This window comes from Photinus pyralis, unplaced genomic scaffold (assembly GCF_008802855.1).
Source record: "Photinus pyralis isolate 1611_PpyrPB1 unplaced genomic scaffold, Ppyr1.3 Ppyr1.4_LG5, whole genome shotgun sequence".
Lineage (NCBI taxonomy): Eukaryota > Metazoa > Arthropoda > Insecta > Coleoptera > Lampyridae > Photinus > Photinus pyralis.
In genome coordinates this window covers 34267330-34292278 of record NW_022170596.1, presented here as the reverse complement: position 1 = coordinate 34292278, position 24949 = coordinate 34267330, and the positions used below count along the sequence as shown (strand labels likewise).

The 24949-nt window shown below is 35.7% G+C and overlaps 1 protein-coding gene across 1 annotated transcript in view; it reads left to right on the top strand.

Moving 5' to 3' along the window:
* Positions 1–23777, top strand: part of LOC116170310 (probable multidrug resistance-associated protein lethal(2)03659) — a 31108-nt gene extending 7331 nt beyond the window's left edge. Inside the window, exons 2-9 of the mRNA XM_031486610.1 lie at positions 19484–19714; positions 19762–20183; positions 20277–21636; positions 21691–22142; positions 22194–22421; positions 22468–23043; positions 23100–23464; positions 23514–23777. Coding sequence (XP_031342470.1) covers positions 19484–19714; positions 19762–20183; positions 20277–21636; positions 21691–22142; positions 22194–22421; positions 22468–23043; positions 23100–23464; positions 23514–23561 — 3682 coding nt within the window. The 3' untranslated portion in view covers positions 23562–23777. The remainder of the gene's footprint in view (positions 1–19483; positions 19715–19761; positions 20184–20276; positions 21637–21690; positions 22143–22193; positions 22422–22467; positions 23044–23099; positions 23465–23513) is intronic.
* The last annotated feature ends 1172 nt before the right edge of the window (positions 23778–24949 follow it).

Genomic DNA, 24949 nt, shown 5'->3' with positions numbered 1-24949 from the left:
ATACTGCAGATGGGAGTGAAATAGTGCGAAGTAGCAGGATTTTAAAGTATCTGCACTGATTGATCGTTTAAGATTCCTTAGTACAAAGAGTGACTTTGACAATTTCTGTATAACATGGTCGACATGACTGCTCCAACTCAACCTATCGTCTACATAAACTCCTAACACTTTAGCACATTTGCCCGTGACAAGCTTGCTGTTTGTTGAAAAGGTAATATGTGTTTTGTCTTTATTTAATTTTAAGTTATTGTGAGCGAACCAAGTAGATGCTCCGTGTAATAAGTTCAGGCTTTTGGTGGTATGAGTTGAAGCATCTTTGCCTGATACGATTAACGAAGTGTCATCCGCATAAGCAATGCAGTCATTGAGATGCACAAATTTAAAGAAATCGTTAATGTAAACAATAAAAAATAATGGTTCAAGATAGAGCCTTGTGGAACTCCATGCTTTGTATAATTTAATTCAGATTTAGCGCCGTCGATTATAACACATTGTTTACGATTATTAAGGTAGGATGAAATTAGTTGTCCCACAAGCCCCCTAATCCCGTATAGTTGCAGTTTGTCTATCAAAATATTAAAAGAGACACAATCAAAAGCCTTTGATAAGTCACAGAGAATAAGTGAAGCGTGTTCGCCCTTTTCAAATGACTGAACAATGGTACGTATCATTTTAGAAACTGCCTGCGTCGTGGAGTGGTTCTGACGAAAGCCAAATTGAGGACAGTTCAATATTTTATTACCCTCCAATTAGTCATATAGCCGACGGTTAAGAATTATTTCAAAAATTTTTGAGAAGACCGGTACGATACTTATTGGTCTGTAACTGTTCATATCCTGGGAATTTCCTTTCTTAAATAATGGCACGACGACACTGACTTTGAACACATCGGGAAAATTGCCTTCTGAAATACATGAGTTAAATAAAGTAACTAAATATTCGATGTAAATATGTACAGTTTCTTTGACTAGCCTAATAATAATAATAATAATCAGAACAACTAGAGTTGCTAAGCTTGCTTACAGCCTGTAGTATCTCACTTTTAGTTACAGGGTATAAGAAAAATGTACCAGTCGGAGTACCTTCTCTGTGTGTAGTTTGGGGGACATTCAGAGTAGGTTTGACATGTTTATTTATGATTTGATCGGCAGTATTTATAAAAAAATCATTAAAATCCTCTGACGTGATTGAAGATTGATTCTTCTGTGAGCTATGTTTATTACGTTCAAAGTTAACTAGTTTCCATGTATCTCGGATTTTGTTGTTGGATTTATTCAGAAAATTGTCATATGCAATGTTTTTTGCAGAGATGATAGCTCTGCGGTATTCCCTCTTATATGTCTTTAACTGACTATAGTTTTTATTTACTTCACAAATTGATTTTAAGGACCTGAGTTTACTTCGCATACATTTTAGTTCCTTTTTAAACCAGTTTACAGGATTTTTGTTGGCACCCCTACACTTATCACGTAGAGGAAAGTGAACAGGAATTAATGACTGAAAATGACTAACCAAGTAATTCGCCATGGAAGTAGAATTGTTCATATCGTTGTCAACAATGCACCAGTTGACATTGAGTAAATCACTTTTAAAATTTTCAATGTTTTTACATGAATAAGTTCGCGTTGGGCGAGGTGTATTATTTGACGAAATTTGACTTTTAAAAGTTAAATACTGACCCCTGTGGTCTGATAAACAAGGCTCAATCACCTCACATTGAAAAGTGTTCTGAGGCAAATTCAAGATGATGTTATCAACGCATGTGGCAGTGCTCGCAGTGACTCTAGTGTAATCCACAATCGTAGTTTTTAAGCCAAAAGATACGGTGACAGACAACAAATCAGATAAGAGATTAGATTTAACAATAAAATTAACATTGAAGTCTCCTGCTAAGATAATGTAATTACACCTTTGCGAAAAGTAGGCCAAAACACTTTCTAATTTTTCTAAAAATATGTTAGTCACCTTTTGGTGATCTATATACAGTAACAATAACAATTTTTCTTATTGGAATTAAAACACCGCAAAACTCAGCATCCAGTTCTGCGCTGAATTGTTTTAGACACACAGATTCACATTCAATAAAGTCTTTACAAAAAATACAAACACCTCCATGGACTTGTTTAACTCTACAGTACTTAGAAACTAACTTATATCCAGGAATTTTTACAGAGTCTAGATTGTCTTCATTCAACCAGTGTTCGGAAAGGCAGAGAAAGTCGGTATCACATTCGTTTAAAAATAAGGACAGTTGTTCAAGTTTATTTGATAAACACTGTATATTAATGTGAAACAGATGCACATTGTTGTCATTTTTTGAAGTTTTGACGTTCGTGAGGCGTTTATTACCCGACCTTTTAGGAGTATAATCCTCACCACTACCCGGAAACCCGATGAACTTTACTTTATGTCTAAAACTTAATTCTAATTTTACCGTCGTTAGTAATGGGCAGCGGTCTTTCTTAATCCTAAAAAATTTCTTGTGTTACTGAAGGTGAAATTGTGTTCCTGTGAGCTCTTTACTGAACCGTTGATTACCACCGGAATATGTTCCATTATGGGACCCACCTTATCCATCCTTGTCAAGCAAATTTTTTGCACAAGGACCCTTGACAGCTTAATTTTAGCACGCCTGTTTAGATGAATGCCGCTCCGTACAAAATCCATTTTTGATAAAACTTGATTTACGTCCAGAAAGTAAAAGTTTTCTCTATTATAAGTGAAACGTTGCAATAGGTTGTTAATCGCACTAATTTTTTTATTGTACCGAGGGTTAGTATAATTGAGTGGGATTGATACAAAAAACGTATTAATAGTTACATTAAGATTAAGTAGTTGAAGTAAATTATTATTTATATTTTGTAAGTTGAAGTTATGAGACATAACAGCATTTGCACCGGCCATTATAACAATACAGTCAGTACCACTTGATTGCTAAGGTACTTGTCTTTAAAAAACACACCAAAACTTTTATTCCCAAAACATGGTTTGTGGTTGCGTTACCACCATAATAATTTCATTTCCGAAATTCCTTAACTAACAAGCTTCAACCACAGTATTTTTAGTTAAGTTTCATATAAAATTTAATGAGCTTGGTTTGATAAATTACCCCCGAAATTTAAAACACCTCTAAAACCGTCGTTTTAGATATTACACTTACCCAAACAACGTCTTTACGCAATGGGCTAATGAATTTGAATTTTCTACAGCATTCCTAATGTGCTTTACAACATCCCTAGGGGCGTCGTTTGGGGATCAAAAAAGCACCTCCTTGGGTAGGAGTTTTACAGATCAGAAAGACATGCCCGAAACCTGTGTATCTCATTTTAACATTAGTTTTCCCAAAAAAAATACGGCACTTTCAAATAATGATAAAGTCTATAAGAGGTGGGTGAATAAAGATATTAAAAAGTCAAGTAGAAATATTAAAGACCTATACAAACTACAGAAATTGTATCCAGCACTTTATCCTCAATATTTAAGTGAAAAACGTAAATACGGTAGACTCATTGCTGCGCATAAGAGGGCATTCTATCAGAATCTAATTAATACTTCCCATAATAAAACTAAAGCAGCCTGGAATATCATTTCATTCTCTCAAGGTAACTCGCGTGTGCTACGCGTGTAGCAAAAATATTACTCTTCTTGAGGAAGGTAATATGTTAGACGATCCTAAAGAAATAGCCGATAAATTCAATAAAAGATTCGTAAATGGTCCTCAGGAAATTGTAAACTCCATGCAATCCAATAATCTAAGTTATACGGATGTAAATTCAACAACATAAAATCTGTCACAAATAGTATGTGTGCTCTTCCTTTCACCACCGATGAACTATTACTCGTCCTAAATAAAATAAAATCAAAGAAGACATCAGGACCAGATGATATCCCCACAAATTTGTTGAAATCTATTGCACCAATAATAATTTTTCCGTTAACGTTTCTAATTATTCTATCCTTTGCTCAAGGTATTTTTCCCGCTCAATTAAAAATGTCTATAGTTCATCCAATCCACAAGAAAGGTTCAACGCATGATGGTAACAACTATAGACCTATATCTGTCAGTCCGGTGCTGTCAAAAGTCTTCGAGTATGCTATGCTCGATAGATTAACCGGTCATTTACATAAAAATAATATCATAACAAACCGACAACACGGATTTCGTACCGGATATTCTACTATGTCCGCCATAAACTCATTTCTCAGCGACGTAATTTCTCACCTTGAAAATAAGCGACATGTAATAGGAATGTTTTGTGACCTAACAAAGGCTTTTGACTGTGTCAACCATAAAGTCTTGATAGAAAAATTAGAGTTTTATGGAATCCGGGGTGTAGTCTCGCAATGGTTCCTATCCTACTTATCGGGAAGATCTCAGTATGTAGAAATAAAGTGCAATTCCAATTCCAAGATCACAAAGTTCTCATCGTGCCTTTTGCCGATGAACATTGGCGTACCACAGGGCTCGATTTTAGGGCCAATCCTGTTTCTTTTATTTATCAATGATATTGTTTTCATTTTGAACTCTGTAATCATGTATGCGGATGACACTACTGCAATAGTTTCCGGTAAAACTATTCTTGACCTACAACAACGGGCAAGTGGAATTCTATCGACGCTTCAAGGGTGGTTTAATTTTAACAAACTTCATTTAAACAATAGCAAAACGTACTGCATTTTATTTTCTTCTATTTCTCCCACCACCGATGTATCCCTTCTTGCTAATGTTCCAGTGCAACAATCAGGGAAATACCTGGGAATGTGCTTGGATACAAAATTAAACTGGAAGTGCCACTGCTTATGCTTGATAAAAAAGCTTAATGTTTGTTGCTTTCAAATCCGTAGTATCAGACAGTTGATTGGTGTATATTTCACATTGTCCTTCTATTATGCGGAGGTTCAGTCAAGGTTATGTTACGGTGTTCTTTTCTGGGGATCATCTACACTGGCCGCTAAAGTTTTTATTGTACAAAAACGTATAATACGATGTTTATTGGGCATAAAGCAGCGGGAGTCTTGTCGACCATATTTCATCAAATATAACATCCTCACCCTTCCATCGCTATATATATTGGAAGTATTAACTCATATCTACAAAAATAAACACCAACTTAGGCGCAACAATGAATTTCACTCGTATAACACCCGAAATAAAGGAGACCTTAGTATACCTATGGCAAGGTTAAAAATCTCAAAACAATCTCCAAACTCTGTAGGAATCAAACTATTCAACCACCCCCCAACCTCAATTAAAAACCTGCATACGCTCAAAGATTTTAAAAGACCAATAAAAAATATTCTAAGCGAAAATGCTTTTTACACTGTCGACGAGTTTTTAGAAGTAAGTAAGTGCTCAAGGTTTTAAGTTATGTTATGTTATCTTTATGTTAAATTATGTCAATGTTTTCTTTGCTTTTTCTTTCTTTTTTCTTCATTTTGTGACATGTCCTAATACAATATTATATTGTCAACAGGAAACAATAAAAGTTATGAAGTTAAGTTATAGCCGCAAGTTCAATCGTTCCATTTGTCATGGTTGCCGAGACAAATACCATTAAACACTCATGCAAGAGGTATAATAATACAAGTTCAAGACAAAATTATCTGGCCTGAATATGCGAAAAATGGAAATCCACTTTTCGATTTTCCAACTCTAAAAGGAGTTGATATATTGAATGAACTTTTGGACCAATTAATTTGCTCTAATAAGGACCCACCCGGATTTAACATGAATACAGAGAGAAAGAATGAAATTTCTAGTCGCCCTTTTCGTACAGTTTTTAGGCGTGAGACGACACTTGAGTTCTTGAGTTGCAGGTTTTGATTTCAAGACATTTGATTTTGCGAAGGTATTTGGTTCACTCGTATCAATTTAATTCAAAATTAGTAAACTCTGCGACAATTATTTTAAAGTTAATAAAAAGGCAAATGTGGTTTTTGTTAAGAATGCGATTATCAACAGACTTCTAAACACCTGTTTAAAATGCCGACGCGCGCCGCCGACGCAATAGACTACACATGTGTTTCCAATTTTAGACTCGGATATAGATAAGATGATTGTAATTGTCGTGTACAAATTTTTGATTTGGAAAATGGTTGATTGAAATTGAAACTAACGGCAGGTACATGTGTTGAGGTAAATTTCCATACACAATATTTAGACACCCTTCACCTATTCCAACTCCAAAATCATTTTGTATCGTATGCCCAATGTTTAAATGTAAAAATGCAAATTACTTACTGCATTTTACGCTGTACCTAATTTGTCCTTGTCAAAATTCACCCTTAGCTTTTCTTGCTTTCAGTACTAGGGACTCTCCTTCGAACCATTTGAAAATTTTGGAGACCCACCATTCCGCACAATATGCACTGCACTTCGCGTTAACACGATCGAATTATTTGATCATAAGTTATATTTTTGATATGGAGGGGCGGTAACGTAAGTAGGTAGAGATTAATCACCTAATGCGCTTTTCTGCACGTGCGCGGGCGGTCACTTTTACCTTTCAATTAATTGTTTTGTCGCACCGAATGAAGTCGTGCCTGATCAATCAATCAATCAATCAATATCTTTATTATGTCCGAGTAATTTGAAGATTACATACATTCGTCATACACATAAAATATGACACCTGAACTACAATTTTTTAACCCATGAGATTGTGTTCTAAATTAATTTTCATTCTCACATGGAAAAAGTCAAAATCTGACTATCCTTGTCTACCTTCCAATTGCATCTTGTCACTGAAATAGCTTTCTTTGACTTGTTCAAAAATAAACTTTAGCTTCTATTGTTTTACTCAATATTGCCACGCAGTATTTGAAATATAGCAATCTCAAATATTGTTATTAATGTTAATAAGCAAAGCAAGTATGGGGAAGAATTTAAGAGATTTCGAAAGGATTTCTGAGGAATTTTATTCGATTTCCGGGATATCCGTGGATCTCCAGGAATTAACGGAGAGCTTACGGGATTTCTTTGATCGCTTGTAAAAATTTTTCTATTAGACCGATTTTGCTTGTTCATCTTTTGATCGACGTTGAATTGTGTTTTCTTTAATTTACTAGAAAAATATGTCGTCATACAACCATCATACCAGGCCGTATTCGTCCAAATTTGTCATTGGACCAATCCTTGGGATCGACAAGCCATTGGTACATAGCACATAATTAACAAATATGCAATATTTAAAAGGTCTAAAAAGGAAATTCAAGATCACAAGGTCTAATAACTATTTTCGATTCAGAGATTGATAGACCAAAAGATGGAGAAGTTTCAGTTTGTGCAATTTGGTGTAGATAACGGCAATCCCAACTCAAATCATAGCAGAAAACAATCAATTACCGAAAGAAGAAACTGAAATTTTTACTGATTTGTCAAATGAAGGGAGGTCTTGAAGAGGAGCGAGCATTTTCAGTTTACAAGAGTTTATTTTGATTACCAAAATCAAAAAATTGTTATAAGCTTTTAGCATGAAAACGTTTCATTATTTCTCTACGATTTACAATTTACTTGAGAAAAATATAAACAAGAAAAGAACGTTCAAGCTTTAGTGCTAGTTTCAGTACAAATCACAATACGGGCATTACGTCGACTTAAATTATTCGAAGCAATGTACATAATTCAAATTTCAGCATTAAGAGTTTACTCAAAGTTAGGCTTAGTTCGAAATGTAACCTAAAATCTAATTAAGAAGTTTTAGTTGAGCGTAGTTTAGCGAAAGTCACTCTTATAACCCTTTTCCATTTTATTTCTTATTTATCGTATACGTATATCGCACTACTTACTTCTTTTTCTCATTACCGCCGGTAAATCGCCTGCAGAACCAATAATTAGTTTCGCTCCGCGCTTCTCAAGAAAATCGATTTTTGTGTTCTGGATCCGTGAAAATTAACAGCCCACCACCACACAATTTATTATTATGTAAATTAAGACTTTTGAATTGTAAATTTTCTTGCCACCGTTTAGTGAATTACAAATCCTGCACAAGACGATACTATCTATTTTTACGGAAAAAAAAAACGTCGGGCGTTAGTTTATGTTTCACATTTCAAAAGTGGAATGTATATGCATTTCGGGAATTGGCTGCCATTTACAATGAAAATAATTCTGGATATGTAGTTAAGATGGTAATCGTGCGGAAAACGAATATATTTGCATAAGCGGTCGCTCCGTATGTATATCATTCAACCAAAATAGTTAAACCCAATTTCCTTTGTCCTCTCATAAAAGATCATTTCCTGACCCTTGCTTCGTGCTACTTCTGTTATAGAGTTTCTGTTGAAGAAAAATTGTGGTCGACCATCACTAACATGTAGATTAGATAAATGCTATAAAGGGGCGATTCGGAAGGATTGTAATGAAGAAAATCTACATTTTTCCTGGACCTTTCTTTTCTACGTATCAATTTTGCGGTTATTAGAGGAGAAAAATGATTATTATTAGCATAATAATTTTTATAGCTCAGCGAATACTAATCCACCCGTTTTTCTGTAACGGTTCAACAGATCGAAATGCGGTTTTTCGCACTGCAATAATAATATTAGTGGTAATTATATGGTCGCACATACTGAACACAACAATATACTCGTACAGAAAAAATTGACAAAAAATGTTACTTGTTTTCTATATAGAAATATCCTTCATTTTAAATCCGTTTGAGGGTCAAAGTACAATGTTTGATGGTTTTCGGCAGTTTCTGAGAAAGTTTCTAGGTTCCAGAGGTTCCTTGATTTTCTGCCTTGCTATAACAGGAGGCTCTCACACGGCGAATACTCAAATCGAAAATAGTCAAAACTGTATCCGGAGATTGTGTACATAAACTAAGCTGCGCTAAAAATGTGAAATACATACAAATTTCCATAAAAAAATTTTATAATTAATTTGTGCAGATTATAGTTAACTAAAGTTGGGTGAGAAGCTTAACGCGTGTTATCCAATTATGGAAAATGTTTTGTCGAGTTGAAAAAGCAAGAAATTCTACTACAGTGAAGCCTTTCGTTTCATCTAGCAGACTTGGCTGTCATCTACTTCTGTGTGAAGTTTCCTGAAGCTGTCAGCGAGCGTTTTTGTGTCAATTTTAGTGCGCCTAATATTGCAAACCTTTTACGATCAGATTATTTGGATTATGAAGAAAAAAACTAACTTAAGATTGTTTTTATTTTAATTGTCGGCCGCTTGCGTGCGGAGTAGTATGTCCAAACAAACTACTCTTTTTTTTTCAGGGATGTTGTTTTTATTTCTTTCACGTGGGTTACATTTTTGTCATTGTCAATCAATTAATTGTGTTTATTCGAATCCATTCTGCGACCCGGATAGTTTTCATGTCAGATTTTTTCATGCCTTTAGAATTGTCATGAGTGAATGAAAATTTGTATAGTTGATTCTTTGCAATTTTCGGAAGTTGATTGTAGCTACCGAGTCTCCCAAAGTATTAATTTAAAGTCTGAGATTTTCATTGTGACACGAGTCGGACTTCTGCGAGGAAAATAATCACGATTCTAAATTTAAAGGGTGTGTTTGTGTTGTTCGTCATTTTAGAGAAACACGTCCGCCACAATTTTTCTCCACCTGCCAAAATTGAGACCTCTTCAATATTTGTAGGCCACTTTCAACCGGATTACATGCTTTTGAAATAACTTCATTTCCACTCATACTCCTCATTTTCATCACTTTTCTTAAGCATTTCATCGTTTATATGACATTTCCTAACAATGCTATGGCTTTTCACCATATTTCCATGACATTTCCGCCTCATTCCTGTGACATTCGTTTGGTGTGTACACCACATTTCAGAATTCCTCCCACTTTTCAACTGTTCAATCGTTAAGTTCAAAAATAGGATTCGATTTTTAATGTATGAGATAGTATTCGTCACGTTGAAGAAGTTAACAGTAAATCTTTTCAAAATGATTTGTGAAGTAGTTATTAAGGTTGAAAATAATGGTAAAGTTTAAAATAATAAACCATTGAACAATGTTTGAGTTCTCACTTTCAGTAACCGTACCAATACTTTCTTATTTACTCGTTTTTCCGCGTCCGCTTCTATCTCGACTTCTATATTATACGATTACAGTGTAAGTGATATTATGGTCATATCCATTACTACAATTGTATTCAGCAGCCCTGTATAAAAATGATTATTGCTACGAATATAATAACAATGTGACTTACTGGATTATTGTTAAATTCACAAAACTTTTATTTCTTAAAGTTACTAACCAGTCTTTGGTTTCCAGTAAAAAAACCTACAGAATTTTAGTGCGATTTTGATGGTGTAGATAAAAGAAAAGCTCCAAAAGAGAGTCACAAAAACTCAATAGAGAATATATCCGTACGTAAATGGTTATGACACGGAATTGGCAGTTTGAAAAATCGGCCAATCTAGTGTAACACTTAACAAAAGTGCACATTAGCGCGATAGCTAAATTGCATGCGTGGTACTCAACCAACTTAACTGAGCTTATATCTGCAAGGAAAGCGAAACAACAAAATATTTCTGACTTCTCCCCATAGTAAGCTGAGTGGCAATTAAAAATTTGACTTTAAAATTTGTGTAAATTTCCTTCATAAATTGTAAGTAGACGTAAGTTACTTAGAGGAATTTGAATTCTAAAGTCTGCCTCTTAAATCAACAGCCACTGTTTTTCCTTCAAAGCCATTTAAACAAACTTGATTTTGTATAATATCGACGGCGATCATCCTTGAACGTCTTCGTGCATCTCAAAATGCGCTATCCCTAAATCAAATTACTATTTTTCGTCATCACGCAAACTGAACTTAATCAATCCGGCTACTGATTGTGGCGGTTGCAATGGTAAATTTACACAACCGGGAGCGAGAGAAGCGCATCATTATTAATTAAAGGTTTGTAAACATTTCGGCCCCTATCGCCACATCGGCATATTTGTAATTTAAAACAATTTAATTAAAACAAACTTACCTACATTAATTAAATTTGATGAAAGGGGAAAAAGTCACAGCACCCCGTCACTTTTATTATCTCCGGTGCAGTCATGCATGTTGAAGTGTACCTATTTCAGCGACCGAAGGGTTAATTTAAAGCGTTCGCCCTCGCAGACGCCAGTGCTGCACTGATATACTGGTATCCCGGTGCTTTTACGTCATTACATTCGAAAGGATACAAAGGATAAACCTGCGCGCCGCTTTCACAAACTACCCCTTCAGTTCCGTGTGTTTTCGTTACAGTTTCCTGAGCGGTTTTTATAAAGGATACAAATTATGTAGAGTCCTGTAAGGGATATTGAAACTTAAATTGCAGTTTGTTTGGTTTCAGGGGTTATATGTAACAATATTTCGTTTCCATTAGTGACAAGTGCAAAAAAGGGTAACCACTGCTTTGTGATTTGTGGCGTGTCATAAATTACCGTTTTGCATGACGTGCTTTACGCGCAATTCCTTGCTAATTACAGTTTTAATTCTGCAAATTGATGTTAAATCGAATGTAGGAAACAGATCAATCAAAACACAGTTTCTGATCTTTTTGCGGAATGTAACAAAATTTACTGCTTGAGTTGTCTAAGTTTTGTTGCATGTTAGTTGCGAAATCCTACATTATTGTGGAAAAAGTAGTTTTTTCATTATCTTTTGCAATAGAACAGATTCCAATAAATAGCAGTCCCTCATGCAGGTACAATCTGTAGTGTTTTTGAGAACCTTCATTTTATTTGGTGTATGGTCGTGTTTTTTCTTGTTTTTCGCGAGGTTAAATTTATATCTCTGTTACTTGATGTTCCGCTTCTCTGCGTATCATGACTTTTTTAGAATGCTAGTGCCTGGTGGCAAGTGATTAAACATCGTGTGTCATCATTATCGGGTAGTGATGGTCCTTCTGTACCGGACTTTGGACTGAATCTAACCGAGGACCGGACTAAAATCAGTCCGGGGTCCGGTGTCGACTAATTTTTCGGTCCGATCTGGAGCATTTCGATTCAATTCAATCTTTATTTGTCTGTATACCATAAATAGGTTTTGACACGTCAATAAATATAGTACACAAATAAATTAAGACAAGGCATGGATAAAAAAGCATAATACACAATATAAACAGTTTAAAATTTTAAATAAATAAATGCAAGACAAACTATGTAGCTAAAATACAATAATAAAATTTTAGTTAAAAATAAGACAAAATATAGATAAAATATAAACAAGCAAAGGTAAATGACTAAAGAACTACAAGCACGCGAAGGTAGAATAAACAAACCATGAGATAAATAAATATCATTAAAATTATTAAATAGTTCTCCAGGGCGTATGTAAATATTGAGTTACGTTATAAAAAAAATTCAGATTATGGTCCGGTTGGATCCGGTTCAAAAGACCGGACCGGTCTGGGGAAATTGTTCGGCGGTGCCAAGAGTTTTTGGTCTAACACGATCAGCAGTAAGAATAATTAATGGTCTAGGGCTCTAGGATATAGGGATAACTGCAGGATAATTTTTGTTGGTTTACAAATCTTAACCTTACCGTCACAATATTTGTTAAAAAGTATTATGTATGCAAAGATAATTTGCATCAATTTATATTTATTTATAACCGGTTGATCTGTCCGTCTGTTCCTTTGTCTGTCTGTCCATCTATCTGTCCGTGTGAGCGATAACTTTAGAAATGTTCGATCGCTTTTACATCTCCGTTAGTTATCAACTGAATTGCATGAAATTCAATATGGGCATAGCTTTAGCCATATAATACGCAATGCCAAAAGTTGAATCGAATCGATTCAAAATTCACAGTGCCCTTTTCGCATCTCGACCATTTAGAAACCGAATTGCAAACTTTTTTACTTATAAAAGTATTTGAATGAAATTTGATACATAAGCACTTCGAATAAAGGAAAATCAAACGCCAATTTCAAAATTTGGTTTTGCGCATGCGCAGTGCCAACTTTTTTATTTATGGAAGAATTTAAACGAAATTTGATACATAGGCACTTGGGATAAAGGAAAATCAAACGCCAATTTCAAAATTTGATTTTGCGCATGCGCAGTGCCAACTTTTTTATTTATGGAAGAATTTAAACGAAATTTGATACATAGGCACATGGAATAAAGGAAAATCTAGCGCCAGTTTCAAAATTTTATTTTGCGCATGCGCAGTGCCAACTTTTTTATCTATGGAACCATTTAAGTGAAATTTGATACTTAGGCGCTTGGAACAATGGAAAATCTAACATTAGTTTTAAAATTTAGGTTTGCGCATGCACAGTTCCAACTTTCTTATTTAGAAAAGCATTGAAATGAAATTCTTCTCATAAACTGAAATTGAAGTAGCACGTCAACAATGGATTGCCCATGTGCAACGCTATCTTTCATATTTGTGGCCGGATTTTAACGATTTTATAGAAGTTGCATCTTACAAATGGGAAATGAATGCAAGTGGAAATGCGCTTTATGTAAATCGTTTACGATTACTTTTTAACTTGTTATATATGTGCATTGTACTAATTTAATATTTGCTATATTTACTGACGTGTCAAAACCTATTTATGGTATACGGAGAAATAAACGTTGATTGATTGATTGATTGTCCTTTTATGTCCATGAATATGTGTACCAAATTTGTTTCCAATCGGTTTAGCCGTTTAGTCCGAAATGAGAGTACAGACCTAGGTACGGACGGATTGACAGTCCAACATCATAAAGATTTTGTTTGATTCGGATTCCTGGTGTTTCAAAACGTGTATTTCCGTAAAAGGTCAATTTTTACCCCAATGCAATACCTTCCTTACTAACGTGGGAGGTGGCAAAAATATAGCGTTACAGCTATTACAATTCAACGATATAACTTGTAATGACATTTTAACTACCTACTTGCGGTGTTTTGTGGACGCCAATTGCTTGTAAAATATTCGACTGGCTCATTTGAAAGAGAATGGGGTATGGATCTCGTGCCTACCGGTATTTTTTCCCGGTCCTAGCATTAATATTATTAGGAGGAAAATACGCTGTCGTCATTTATGTTTGCATAATGACTTTTTTAACTTGTTTTCGTTTAGCAGCGGAAGGTACTTCATTTGACATTGAGTTGGTTTCATATACAATTCTAAATAAAGTATGAATATCTCCTACCAAGGCAAAGTATGGTTATTAGCGCATTTTCCAAAAGGAAAATTACCGCTATTGTCCGCACTTTGCCCGTCTGTCCGTCTGTACCGCTCCTAGTCCTCGAGTTTAAGCTTTTTCGTTGTGGTTTCTTTCTTATACGGTGTAGCACAGCCACTAGACCAGAACGACAAATGATTTTTTGGATTAGTCACTTTCTTGTGGCATTTCTGACAATAAATAAAAAAATACAAAATTATTGTTGAGTGCGGGATATATCTCAGAAAAAGGTTAAGATCTAAGACCTTTTGTTGCAATTTATAAAGTTTCCGAGTTATTAATGTTAAATCTCCGCTCACGATAATTTTTGAAGTAGACCGTATTTTTTCTATAGTATTTTCCAGTAAATTAAGGAATATTGCAACATTTCCACCCGTTTATAATATCAAATACCCATTAACATCGACAGAGTTTAAGATTAATTAGCTTAATTGCACAGAAATGACCCTCGCAAGTTTGTACGTTTAAATTGAATAAAGTAACGATCATTTACATTTTTACTGTAAATTGCCGTTCCCTCGCGCTTCATAATGTAATGTTTATAAAACTCTTCGAGTAATTTTGTATTGCTGTCCGTTTGTCTGTCTGTGTGCACGATAACTTTGTTTAGAAACGTCCAATCGCTTTAAAAATTGATACAAAATACGTACATACGTAGATTTTCGGGCCAAAAAGTTGTAACCCGAAAACGACCTCGAGGATCATTCGGTATTCAGTTTTATTAAATTTTTATAACAGGAATTGGTCGACCACTGCTATTTTTAGCGAAGGAGATTTCGAGTTTAGCACGTCTAATTAGATTGTAAGTCATCTTCACAAAATCAACGGTAGAATAAAATTGGGTTGAAACGAGAAATTAAAACGTTTCTCTTTCGGACAAAGAGTCATTTGCATTGCGCTGTATTGACGGTTTGAGTGGAGTTGGTGGATTTCTTATTAACTGACAACTCCGATTAAAGTTCATGAGGTTATTATTAATTTTTATTTGGTATACAAGTGTGACCAAAGAGTTTTTCTGAATGCTCACATTTAAATTGCCCTCGATTGTCTTTAGATATCTTGCAATAATATTACTGATAATTGGTAACGAATGGCTGATTTGATTATAAAAATATTTGCGAGCGATCGCAAATGTAAGGTCAACAAATATTGGTATGGTCTGTTATCAAACGTACATTAACTAAATAATCACATTATTTACCATATAGATACTGTTTAAGTCATTCAGTAGACAAGATTAAACTGTACCTATTATATCTATATATACACACACAAATAAAACAAGTTAAAAAGTAATCGTAAACGATTTACATAAAGCGCATTTCCACTTGCATTCATTTGCCATTTGTAAGATGCAACTTCTATTAAAATCGTAAAAATCCGGCCACAAATATGAAAGATAGCGTTGCACATGGGCAATCCATTTTTAACGTGCTACTTCAATTTCAGTTTATGAGAAGAATTTCATTTCAATGCTTTTCTAAATAAGAAAGTTGGAACTGCGCATGCGCAAACCTAAATTTTGAAACTAATGTTAGATTTTCCTTTTCGTACTTCCGAGACTAAAGTGACCACTTCACTCCATTATGACAAGTACTGAAGTGTCACTTTTTGTCCCGCCGGGAATAAATTTTGACGAAAATCCCGGAAGGCAATTTCAGTAGGTTGTTCCACATTTTGTATGCGGCACTACTTCTTAAACGCATCGTACTGCTGCTCATATAGTTTTTTGGATTTCGGTGGTATCAATTCTTTACCTAGTTTGGCACTTTTGTCACCCACTACCAAAATTATGACACTAGCAATGACAGTTTCCAAATTATTTTTGTTACCATAGCATAGGAATTGTCGTACCAACGCAACGTTCCTATGGTAACTTGTTAAGTAGCGATTTTTTGAAAGAACGCGTTCTCTAACTCCATACATATTAAGTGTTTCAGTTTCAGAAGTACGAAAAATATCGTATATACCTTGCGACTGAAGTAGTGTTCTTAATCCCTCAGGTAAATTATGGCCCTCCCTTCGGTCGGGCCATAAACTTTACCTTCGGGATTAAAAGTACTACTTCAGTCCCGCGGTATATAATATAGGTACTATTGTTCCAAGCGCCTATGTATCAAATTTCATTTAAATGCTTCCATAGATAAAAAAGTTGGCACTGCGCATGCGCAAAATAAAATTTTGAAACTGGCGCTAGTTTTTCCTTTATTCCAAGTGCCTATGTATCAAATTTCATTCAAATACTTTTATAAGTAAAAAAGTTTGCAATTCGGTTTATAAATGGTCGAGATGCGAAAAGGGCACTGTGAATTCGATTCAACTTTTGGCATTGCGTATTATATGGCTAAAGCTATGCCCATATTGAATTTCATGCAATTCAGTTCATAACTAACGGAGATGTAAAAGCGATCGAACATTTCTAAACAAAGTTATCGTTCACACGGACAGATAGATGGACAGACAGACAAAGGAACAGACGGACAGACCAACAGGCAGACGACAGATGGCAATGCAAAATTATAAACGATCTCTAGGATCGTTAATAAACGGCAAAAGTGTAAAATTATGGAACATGTAAAAAACGGTTTCTTGTTTTTTTTACAATAACTTTTTTTGTAAGTGGCACAGAAAAAATTCCTTCCTTGGTGCAAGCCTCGACACCATAACGAACCAAATAGCGAAAAAAGTAGAACAATAGCTCTTAAGATAAAAAACTAGTAGCGTCGCAAAGTTAGCGGACGGACGGACGGACGGACGAACGGACGGACGGACAAAGTGGCCACAATAGCGCATTTTTTTTTATTTTTGTGGAAATGCGCTAAAAATACAGAGGTCAACAGATAAACGAATATTTAGCACAACCTCTCGTGTCTCGTTTTAACATGAAACCCTGTATAACCTTTACTCAATGCGGAATGCTCCAAGTTTATCACTAATTAATTAGTTTGGTAGAAGGGACTAAAATAAACAATTTCTCCAAATGAATCAGACGCGCTTCGTACTACTTACTTTAGCTGCAGGCGCTCGTAAAGGCCACGTGCCTAGTTCAAATCCTGCAATATTATTATTATCATGTCATTAGTAATCTAATTCAAAAATTGTTAGGTACCTTTAGTAGCTGAGATTGGTATTTTTATAATCATTTCAATTCAAATAGAATCATCACAATTTCTGAAATTTGGTACACTAGCATGATGATGATGGTTGGAATAGTGGAATAGTTTCGCCTTTCCTTTCCTCATATGCAACTGTGGTTCCTCGTTGAAAGAATGAAAGGGAGGAAACTTCATATTCTTGGCATTTTATGAGCTATAAAATATGTCCAATGTACCCCTATCTAGAGCCACAGCAAAAGCTGAAACAACTTCAGATCTCCCAATTCCTTCTACCAAACCGTCAGTGGGAAGGAGTGGCAGTAAACATATTTACGTTTAATAAATGTTGCTATCCAATCCACTAACTTCAGTTCGTTGGCATCATGCCAAACTGACAGTGAGTGCGCTTGCATGATGTTTACCATCAGTCAGAGCTTCACCACTATGGCGTGTGGACGTGCAATAAGGGCAGAACGGCTGAACCGATTGGCACCAAATTTGGTACACATATTCATGGGCATAAAAGGGTGGAATCGCGCATGCACAAGTGTGCGAGTGGTATTTGTGCTAACCACAGCAAATTTTTACCACTAACGCGGTGAGAAATGTAGTAACGCACATCTACGCGTGGCACCGTCGATCGAAAGATGACAGCCGATTTAAAGGGAAATCTGTTGGCTTGCATTCGTTTTAACTGATCAGTTGAACTGACCGTGAGTGAGTGAGTGTCAGGCTGGATCCACATAATACGTGATTCACGGGCGCGTTGTTACCACGTGACCATTAAAAACCAATGAAGATCGCTAAATCTCATAACTCATTGGTTTTAAACCATCACGTGGTAACAACGCGTCCGTGAATCACGAATCATGTGGATCCAGCCTCAAGCTTACTATGTCAGCAGTTATTTAACAACCAAGAATGTTTGCTACATAATAAAATCAGCTAGAACATTTTATCTGATTATTTTTGTCAGAAACGTATTCAGCTGCAACTGTGTTTTTGGGTGGTTACTTCCAGAAACTATACTGATAACTATTTTAAGTTAGGAAAACAACTTCGGCAAAGTTACCCTTAAAAATACACAGATTGAAAAGTATAACTAAATGGCTAAACATGGATCGTTACTTGAATAAATTTGCTATTTCTGACACGTGATAATCAGTAAAGGGGAAGATGATCAGCAAGCCAATTACGATAGCGTTAAAATATATTATTTGGACCTAGAAAGTACTTCCTATTCAGATAAGCAATTCTGTTGTAACTATTAATATGGGATACGAAATATCAAATAATAAAAAATGGTATCAACGTGACAAATTAATGTTCTACATATCACCTTTAATACGGTCCTCCTGTGTAGTCGTTAGTAAATAGGTGTGGTAGGAATCAGATGACCATATCAAACAACAAACATAGTTATTTCTTAACTAGCCAATTTTTAAAGAAAAGTTGGAAGCGGATGATAAACGTGTATACCCGTATATTTTTTGTAAACATATCTTCCCGGTAGTGGATGATCAACCAAGTATCGTCTTTACTTTATATTACCTTACTTTTTTTAAACACTCATTTGTTAAATTCAGTTTCCAAAGTGTGAATATATTGTATATCTCGTCACAAACTGTACAACCAATCAGCGCTGCATTTTGCTATCGTGAATGTAAACAATCGTATTCGTCGAGTGGGATCTCTCCCACACTTCCGCACTGTAAAGGATCTAGTGGGGATGGATAACTGACAGTGATGAGTAACTGCATTCCGTTTCATTTCACTGGCAACGGTCATTCGCTAATGCTAGTATTTAAGTGTTGTCATAGAATAAACAATCTTTTATTCTATGGTGTTGTTGATGAAATATTATAAATGATTATAATAGTATTCTAATTATGTAATCGTTAATGTGCCTCGTGATCGTAGTGTGAATGTGTACCTATATTGTCATTGCGAAACTGCCGTGTTTATTTTGTGGTCTTATTTCCAGGAAGTACAAAAATTCGTAAATCGCTAATAAATTAGCGGGCCTAGATACTTAAAAATCGTTGCCAATCGTTTTGTTTAGACAAATATCCATATAAATTACATACTTGTTAAGTAACGTATTCCAAATTCTTTTGCGCTTTGCAAAAACATGGAAGAACAAACGTATAGCGAATCCGTTATTAGGAATCCCCGGGAAAAGGCAACCCTTTTGTCTATTTTGACGTTAACGTAACTAATCTACAAAGCAACGTGTGTGCTTACTGATAAGGAATCATTTTCAGATACACTTTTCCTACGTTTATTAAAGGTTATCGAAAAACTATAACTGAGGATGACATACAGGAAACATTTTCCAAACATAAATCTTCCCATTATGGGAACAAGGCAATAGAGATCTGGCAAAATGAGGCAAAAAATTCAAAACCGTCCCTGCACAAAGTACTAATTAAGCTGTTAATTTGGGATTATTTGCCAATTGGTATCGCGTACATAGTATTGGAACTGATTGTTAAGTACGAAAACGTTTTTTGCAAAGCACACTGTATAAAGATTCTTTCAGAATGTTGCAATCTGTTCTTCTTGGACAATTAATACTGGTTTATTCGATCCCCGCGAGAAGACATGAAATTTACATTTACGCCGGTGGTGTCATTTTAACTACATTTCTGAATTCACTTATCTGGTATCCGGCACTGATGGGTTCCTACAATACAGCTTTAAAGATGAGAGTAATTTGCGGAAGTCTCGTCTACCAAAAGGTGCTGAAACTTAGTAATAGTTCACTAGAGCGAACCACGCCTGGCATGATCCTTAACTTAATTTCAAATGATATCAACATGTGCGAAAGGCTTATGATTATGTTGGACTACTTATGGATAGCACCTGCACAGACTATTATCACAATATGCCTGATGTATAGAGAATTAGGAGTTTCCTCGTTGCTTGGAATATCGGTTCTAGTCTTGTTTATCCCATTATCTTGTAAGTATCTTTAAATTTCGTTTCTATTTAGCAAAGGGTTTTTTGGGTTGGTACAAATTTATTAAAGTACTTAATGATATACTTTTGTTACAGTTGTCACAGGAAGATTAGCAAAAAGTAATCGAATCAAACTGTCGTTTAAAATTGACCATCGTTTACGTCTAATAAATGAGATTATACAAGGCATACAAGTTATTAAAATGTACGCTTGGGAGAAGGCGTTTACAAAAATGATTTCAGAAATTAGAAGATTGGAGTTGCGTTTTTTAAAAAGACTGCAATATGTCAGAAGTGTACCAACCTACTACGTGGTCGTCTCAAATACTGCACTATTCCTAGCGGTTGTCTCCTCCGTATTTCTTGGTGAGAGTCTAACTGCAAAGTCAGTGTTTATAGTAATAGCGCTATTTTCATTCATCGGAAAGAATTTGGGACTTTTCTTTGTAAACGCTGTGACGTTGCTTAGTGAATTTAATGTCGCAATGAAACGCATTGAAAGATTTTTACTTAGCGAAGAACATAAACCTGTGGAGGTCCGTCTGAAGGAAAATAGCGCAGTAGTGATTAAAAATGGCGGACTGGAATGGAGCAGTGGATTAACAAAGTTGGAGATTGACATAAAGTCGGCCGATCTAACAGCGATCGTTGGCTCGGTGGGCAGTGGAAAAAGTTGTTTACTGAACGTTATCCTGGGCGAAATACCGTTACAAACTGGATGTGTCGTTGTTAATGGTAGAATAAGCTATGCATCACAAGAGCCTTGGATATTTTCATCAACAATCCGCCAAAATATTCTATTCGGTAGCGAGATGAATGAAGCGCGCTACAGTGCCGTGGTTCAGTGTTGTGCGCTTGAACAAGACCTAAAATCATTTCCATATGGAGACATGACGACCCTTGGAGACCATGGAGCTGCACTAAGCGGAGGACAAAAAGCAAGAATTAACTTGGCCCGAGCTGTATATCGAAAGGCGGATATTTACTTATTAGATGACCCACTTTCGGCGGTCGATACCCACGTCGGAAAACAGATTTTCAAAAAGTGTATTCAGGAGTTCCTCCTCGACAAGACAATTATTCTTGTTACGCACCAGCTGCAATATTTAAAACACGTAAACCACATCGCGGTAATGGAAGGTGGATCGGTAGTAATGAAAGGAACAAGAAGTGAACTTGAAAAGTCGGGATTTAACTTTGCAAAATATTTGACTGAGGAGAATAGTCATCCACAGCATCAACCAAAAGATCAAAGTAGTGAACCGAAAGTAAACGACACTGCACTACGGAAACCCGAAATGGTGCAAAATAGGCAAGAGAAAAAACTTATATCGTTATCTACGTACAAAGATTACTTTTTCGCGTCCAAAAGTTGTGTACTTATTTTAGTTGTGCTCTTGGTACTATTTTTGGCAGAACTCACGTCAACTGGATCTCTTTACCTTCTGACTGATTGGTATTCTATTGATCTCAGTCTCACAGTTCTTTACCTAACTAATTATACTTTAAGGGTTAACATGGAGGATTCCAAACAATCTTCAAACATTGAGAACGAACGGAATAATCACATTCTGAAGTATAGTGGGATGACAATTGCTTCTATTGTATTTTCTGTTCTAAGATGCATTACCCTCATTGTCCTCTTTATGCGATCGTCTGAAGTCTTACATGACAAATTGTTTAGTAATGTGGTACACGCTACGATGGATTTCTTCCATTCAACTACCTCTGGAATGATACTTAATCGGTTTTCAAGAGATATGGGTACCGTAGATGAAATGCTTCCAGTTGCCATAGTGATTGCCTCGCGAACGATTTTTAGGATTTTCGGAATTCTTACCATGATATGCTTTGTTAACCCATTGTTTTTAATTCCTACCGTCGTCTTGATGGTGATCTTATATTATTTGAGAAAGTTTTATTTAGCTACCAATTTAAATATATTACGAGCCGAAGGAAATGGTAGGCAAATGCACCTTACCTTCAAAGAGTAACTAAATTTCCCCATTTCAGTGCGTGGACCTCTTTACACCTACATGAACACTACCATTCAGGGATTATCAACGATTAGAGCCTTTGGAATGCAAGATATACTAACGAAACAGTTCCAGCGTCACCAAGACGTCCACGTCAGTGCATTACATATGGCGTATTCGACAACAAGAGCATTTTGTTACTGGGTGGATCTTGTTACGGCTGGATACATTACGGCCCTCACCTTGTATTATGTATTTGTAATCGGTAAGTTAACTAACACTTTTTGTGCGAACTTATGCTTTCAAACTAGACTCCTACGCCGGTAACGTCGGGCTAGTAATATCACAAGCGATGAATTTGATGGCACAACTAACCGTTGCTGTCAAAAATATCACTGATATAGAGAACCATATGATCTCAGTAGAACGAATATTAGAGTACGACTCTATTGGACAAGAAGGACAAGAAAGTTCTCGAAATATGTTACCAGTAACCTGGCCAAGTAGTGGGGAAATTAGGTTTGAGAAGGTGAATGTTAAATACGGAAAAACCGATCCGAATGTTTTAAAGGACTTGACCTTTTCCGTTGAACCTCTGCTCAAAATTGGAATAGTGGGCAGAACTGGCGCCGGAAAATCGTCACTAATTAATGCGCTGTTTCAACTGGTCCACACTGAAGGAAAGATCCTTATTGATAACATAAATATATCGACGATTGGCTTGCATGATTTGCGCAAAAGTATTTCGATCATTCCCCAAAATCCGGTTGTATTTTCGGGAACCCTGAGATACAATTTGGATCCAGCAAATGAGTACCAGGACGAAACACTGTGGAAGGCGTTGGAGGAGGTCGGACTGAAGACATTTGTGCAAAATTTACGATTAGGTATTGTTGTGTGAACTACTTGAGGCGTGTTATCACTGAATAGTTTGCCTACCTAGAAATATCGCAAACTAGTTCCAACTTCAGTTTAGGTCAACTACAGCTGATATGTTTGGCGCGCGCTCTTTTGCGAAACAACAAAATTTTGATCTTGGATGAAGCAACTGCGAATGTCGATCTTGAAACGGATGAGATTATACAGAAAACCATTCGTAGAATATTTTCAAATTGTACAGTACTTACTATCGCCCACCGTTTAAATACAGTTATGGATTCGGATAAAATACTGGTTATAGACTCGGGTGTGGCAGTTGAATATGACCATCCCCATCTATTGTTACAAAACCAAAAGGGAACGTTTTATGGTATGGTTCAACAGACAGAATCAGCAATGATAGAAACGCTCAAGAATGTTGCTTTGGAGGTAACAAATACTATTTGAATAGACGTTAAATTTAAATGTCTGTTCACAGAACTTTGAACGTAGGTTGATAAAAGTGGATACTGAAGCTAAATCCTGACCAGAAGATCCAAGTAGCGTATTAACACCGTTTTTGGTAACCTCGTGAAATGTGTACAATTTGTATAAACTTATTATAGAGTCTTTGGCGAAGAGTTAGTTTTACAAAATAAACTGCAATTTGTAATGCAAAATACAGTAAATAAATGAAATAACTACTTTTTATAACTCATTAGTCATTACGCATTAATTGAAAATAAAGTTTTTTTTAAATGAATTTCAAGGTGTATGTTTAAACAAGGGAGCACTAATTTTAATAACAAAACAGTCATATGATATGCACACACGAACGTATAAATTAAGATGTGATGCTGAATTAACAAATGACACCTACATGGGGGTCGCCATGATGTTAACTCACATGGCGCGAAATTCAAATCAACTAATAAACAAGCATTAACCCAACATTAACCTCACGTTTTCTAAATAAATTACTGTGACACATGTCATTTTCCAAGGCTGCAATAGTCTCAAAACTTGAGCACTAGGAAAATTCCCCTAGAAAATAACTAAAATGTGCACATCATGGCGGCGCCAATGCTAGGGCCATTTCTACCTCTATGCAACTGTTTAATCAGCAGTCCATCTTAATTTATAAGTTCGTGTATGCACATCATTGCGGTAGGTACTTTCTGAAAGTGTCCTATAGCATGGAATCAATTTTACATCAAAACTACCTAAATAAATGCAGGCCCGGGCCCATAGCGGCAGATTTTTAGGGGTGGCAAAAAACCAAATTTGGGAAATAATGACAGTATAACATACAAATAAGATAACCACTTAAGAAACTGAAGTTGAAGTCATGATCGTACTTGGGGGGGGGGGGGGGGGGGGTTAATAACGTCACGTAACCGTTAGATTCTCCGACTTCTCTGAAACACGATTCAGTTTGATGTAATGATGCGGAAATATTAATAAAAAACGAGTAATTTCCCTAAAAACTAACCAGTTATTTGTTTGTAATTCAAACAACAGATATAATATTATACTTTGTTTCAATAACACTTTATAAGTCTCATAAACAATATAAAAAATGTATCTGCTATTAATTCAATCTTGAGTAAATTAGGAGAAAGAAAACCGTATTAACACTTTTCTGTAAAGAGTAAAATATAATTTTGGTTGGGGTATAAAATGATTTTAATTTTAACTGGTTGTCGGCGGGAGGCGGATTTCGAGGCGCAAAATAAGTAGATCCGGCTCTGGATGCAGGAATGTTTTATTGGTTTTGGCAAATTCAAAACGTTCGCAATACGCAAGTGTCTGAATGCGGAAGCAATAGTAGATGATCTAGACATACGGTTGTTTGAATTAGTTGTAATTGTATCATGTTGAAATTTTCATTGTTTCCTGATTGTCCCTCCTGAAAAGTTCATCAAAATTGATTAA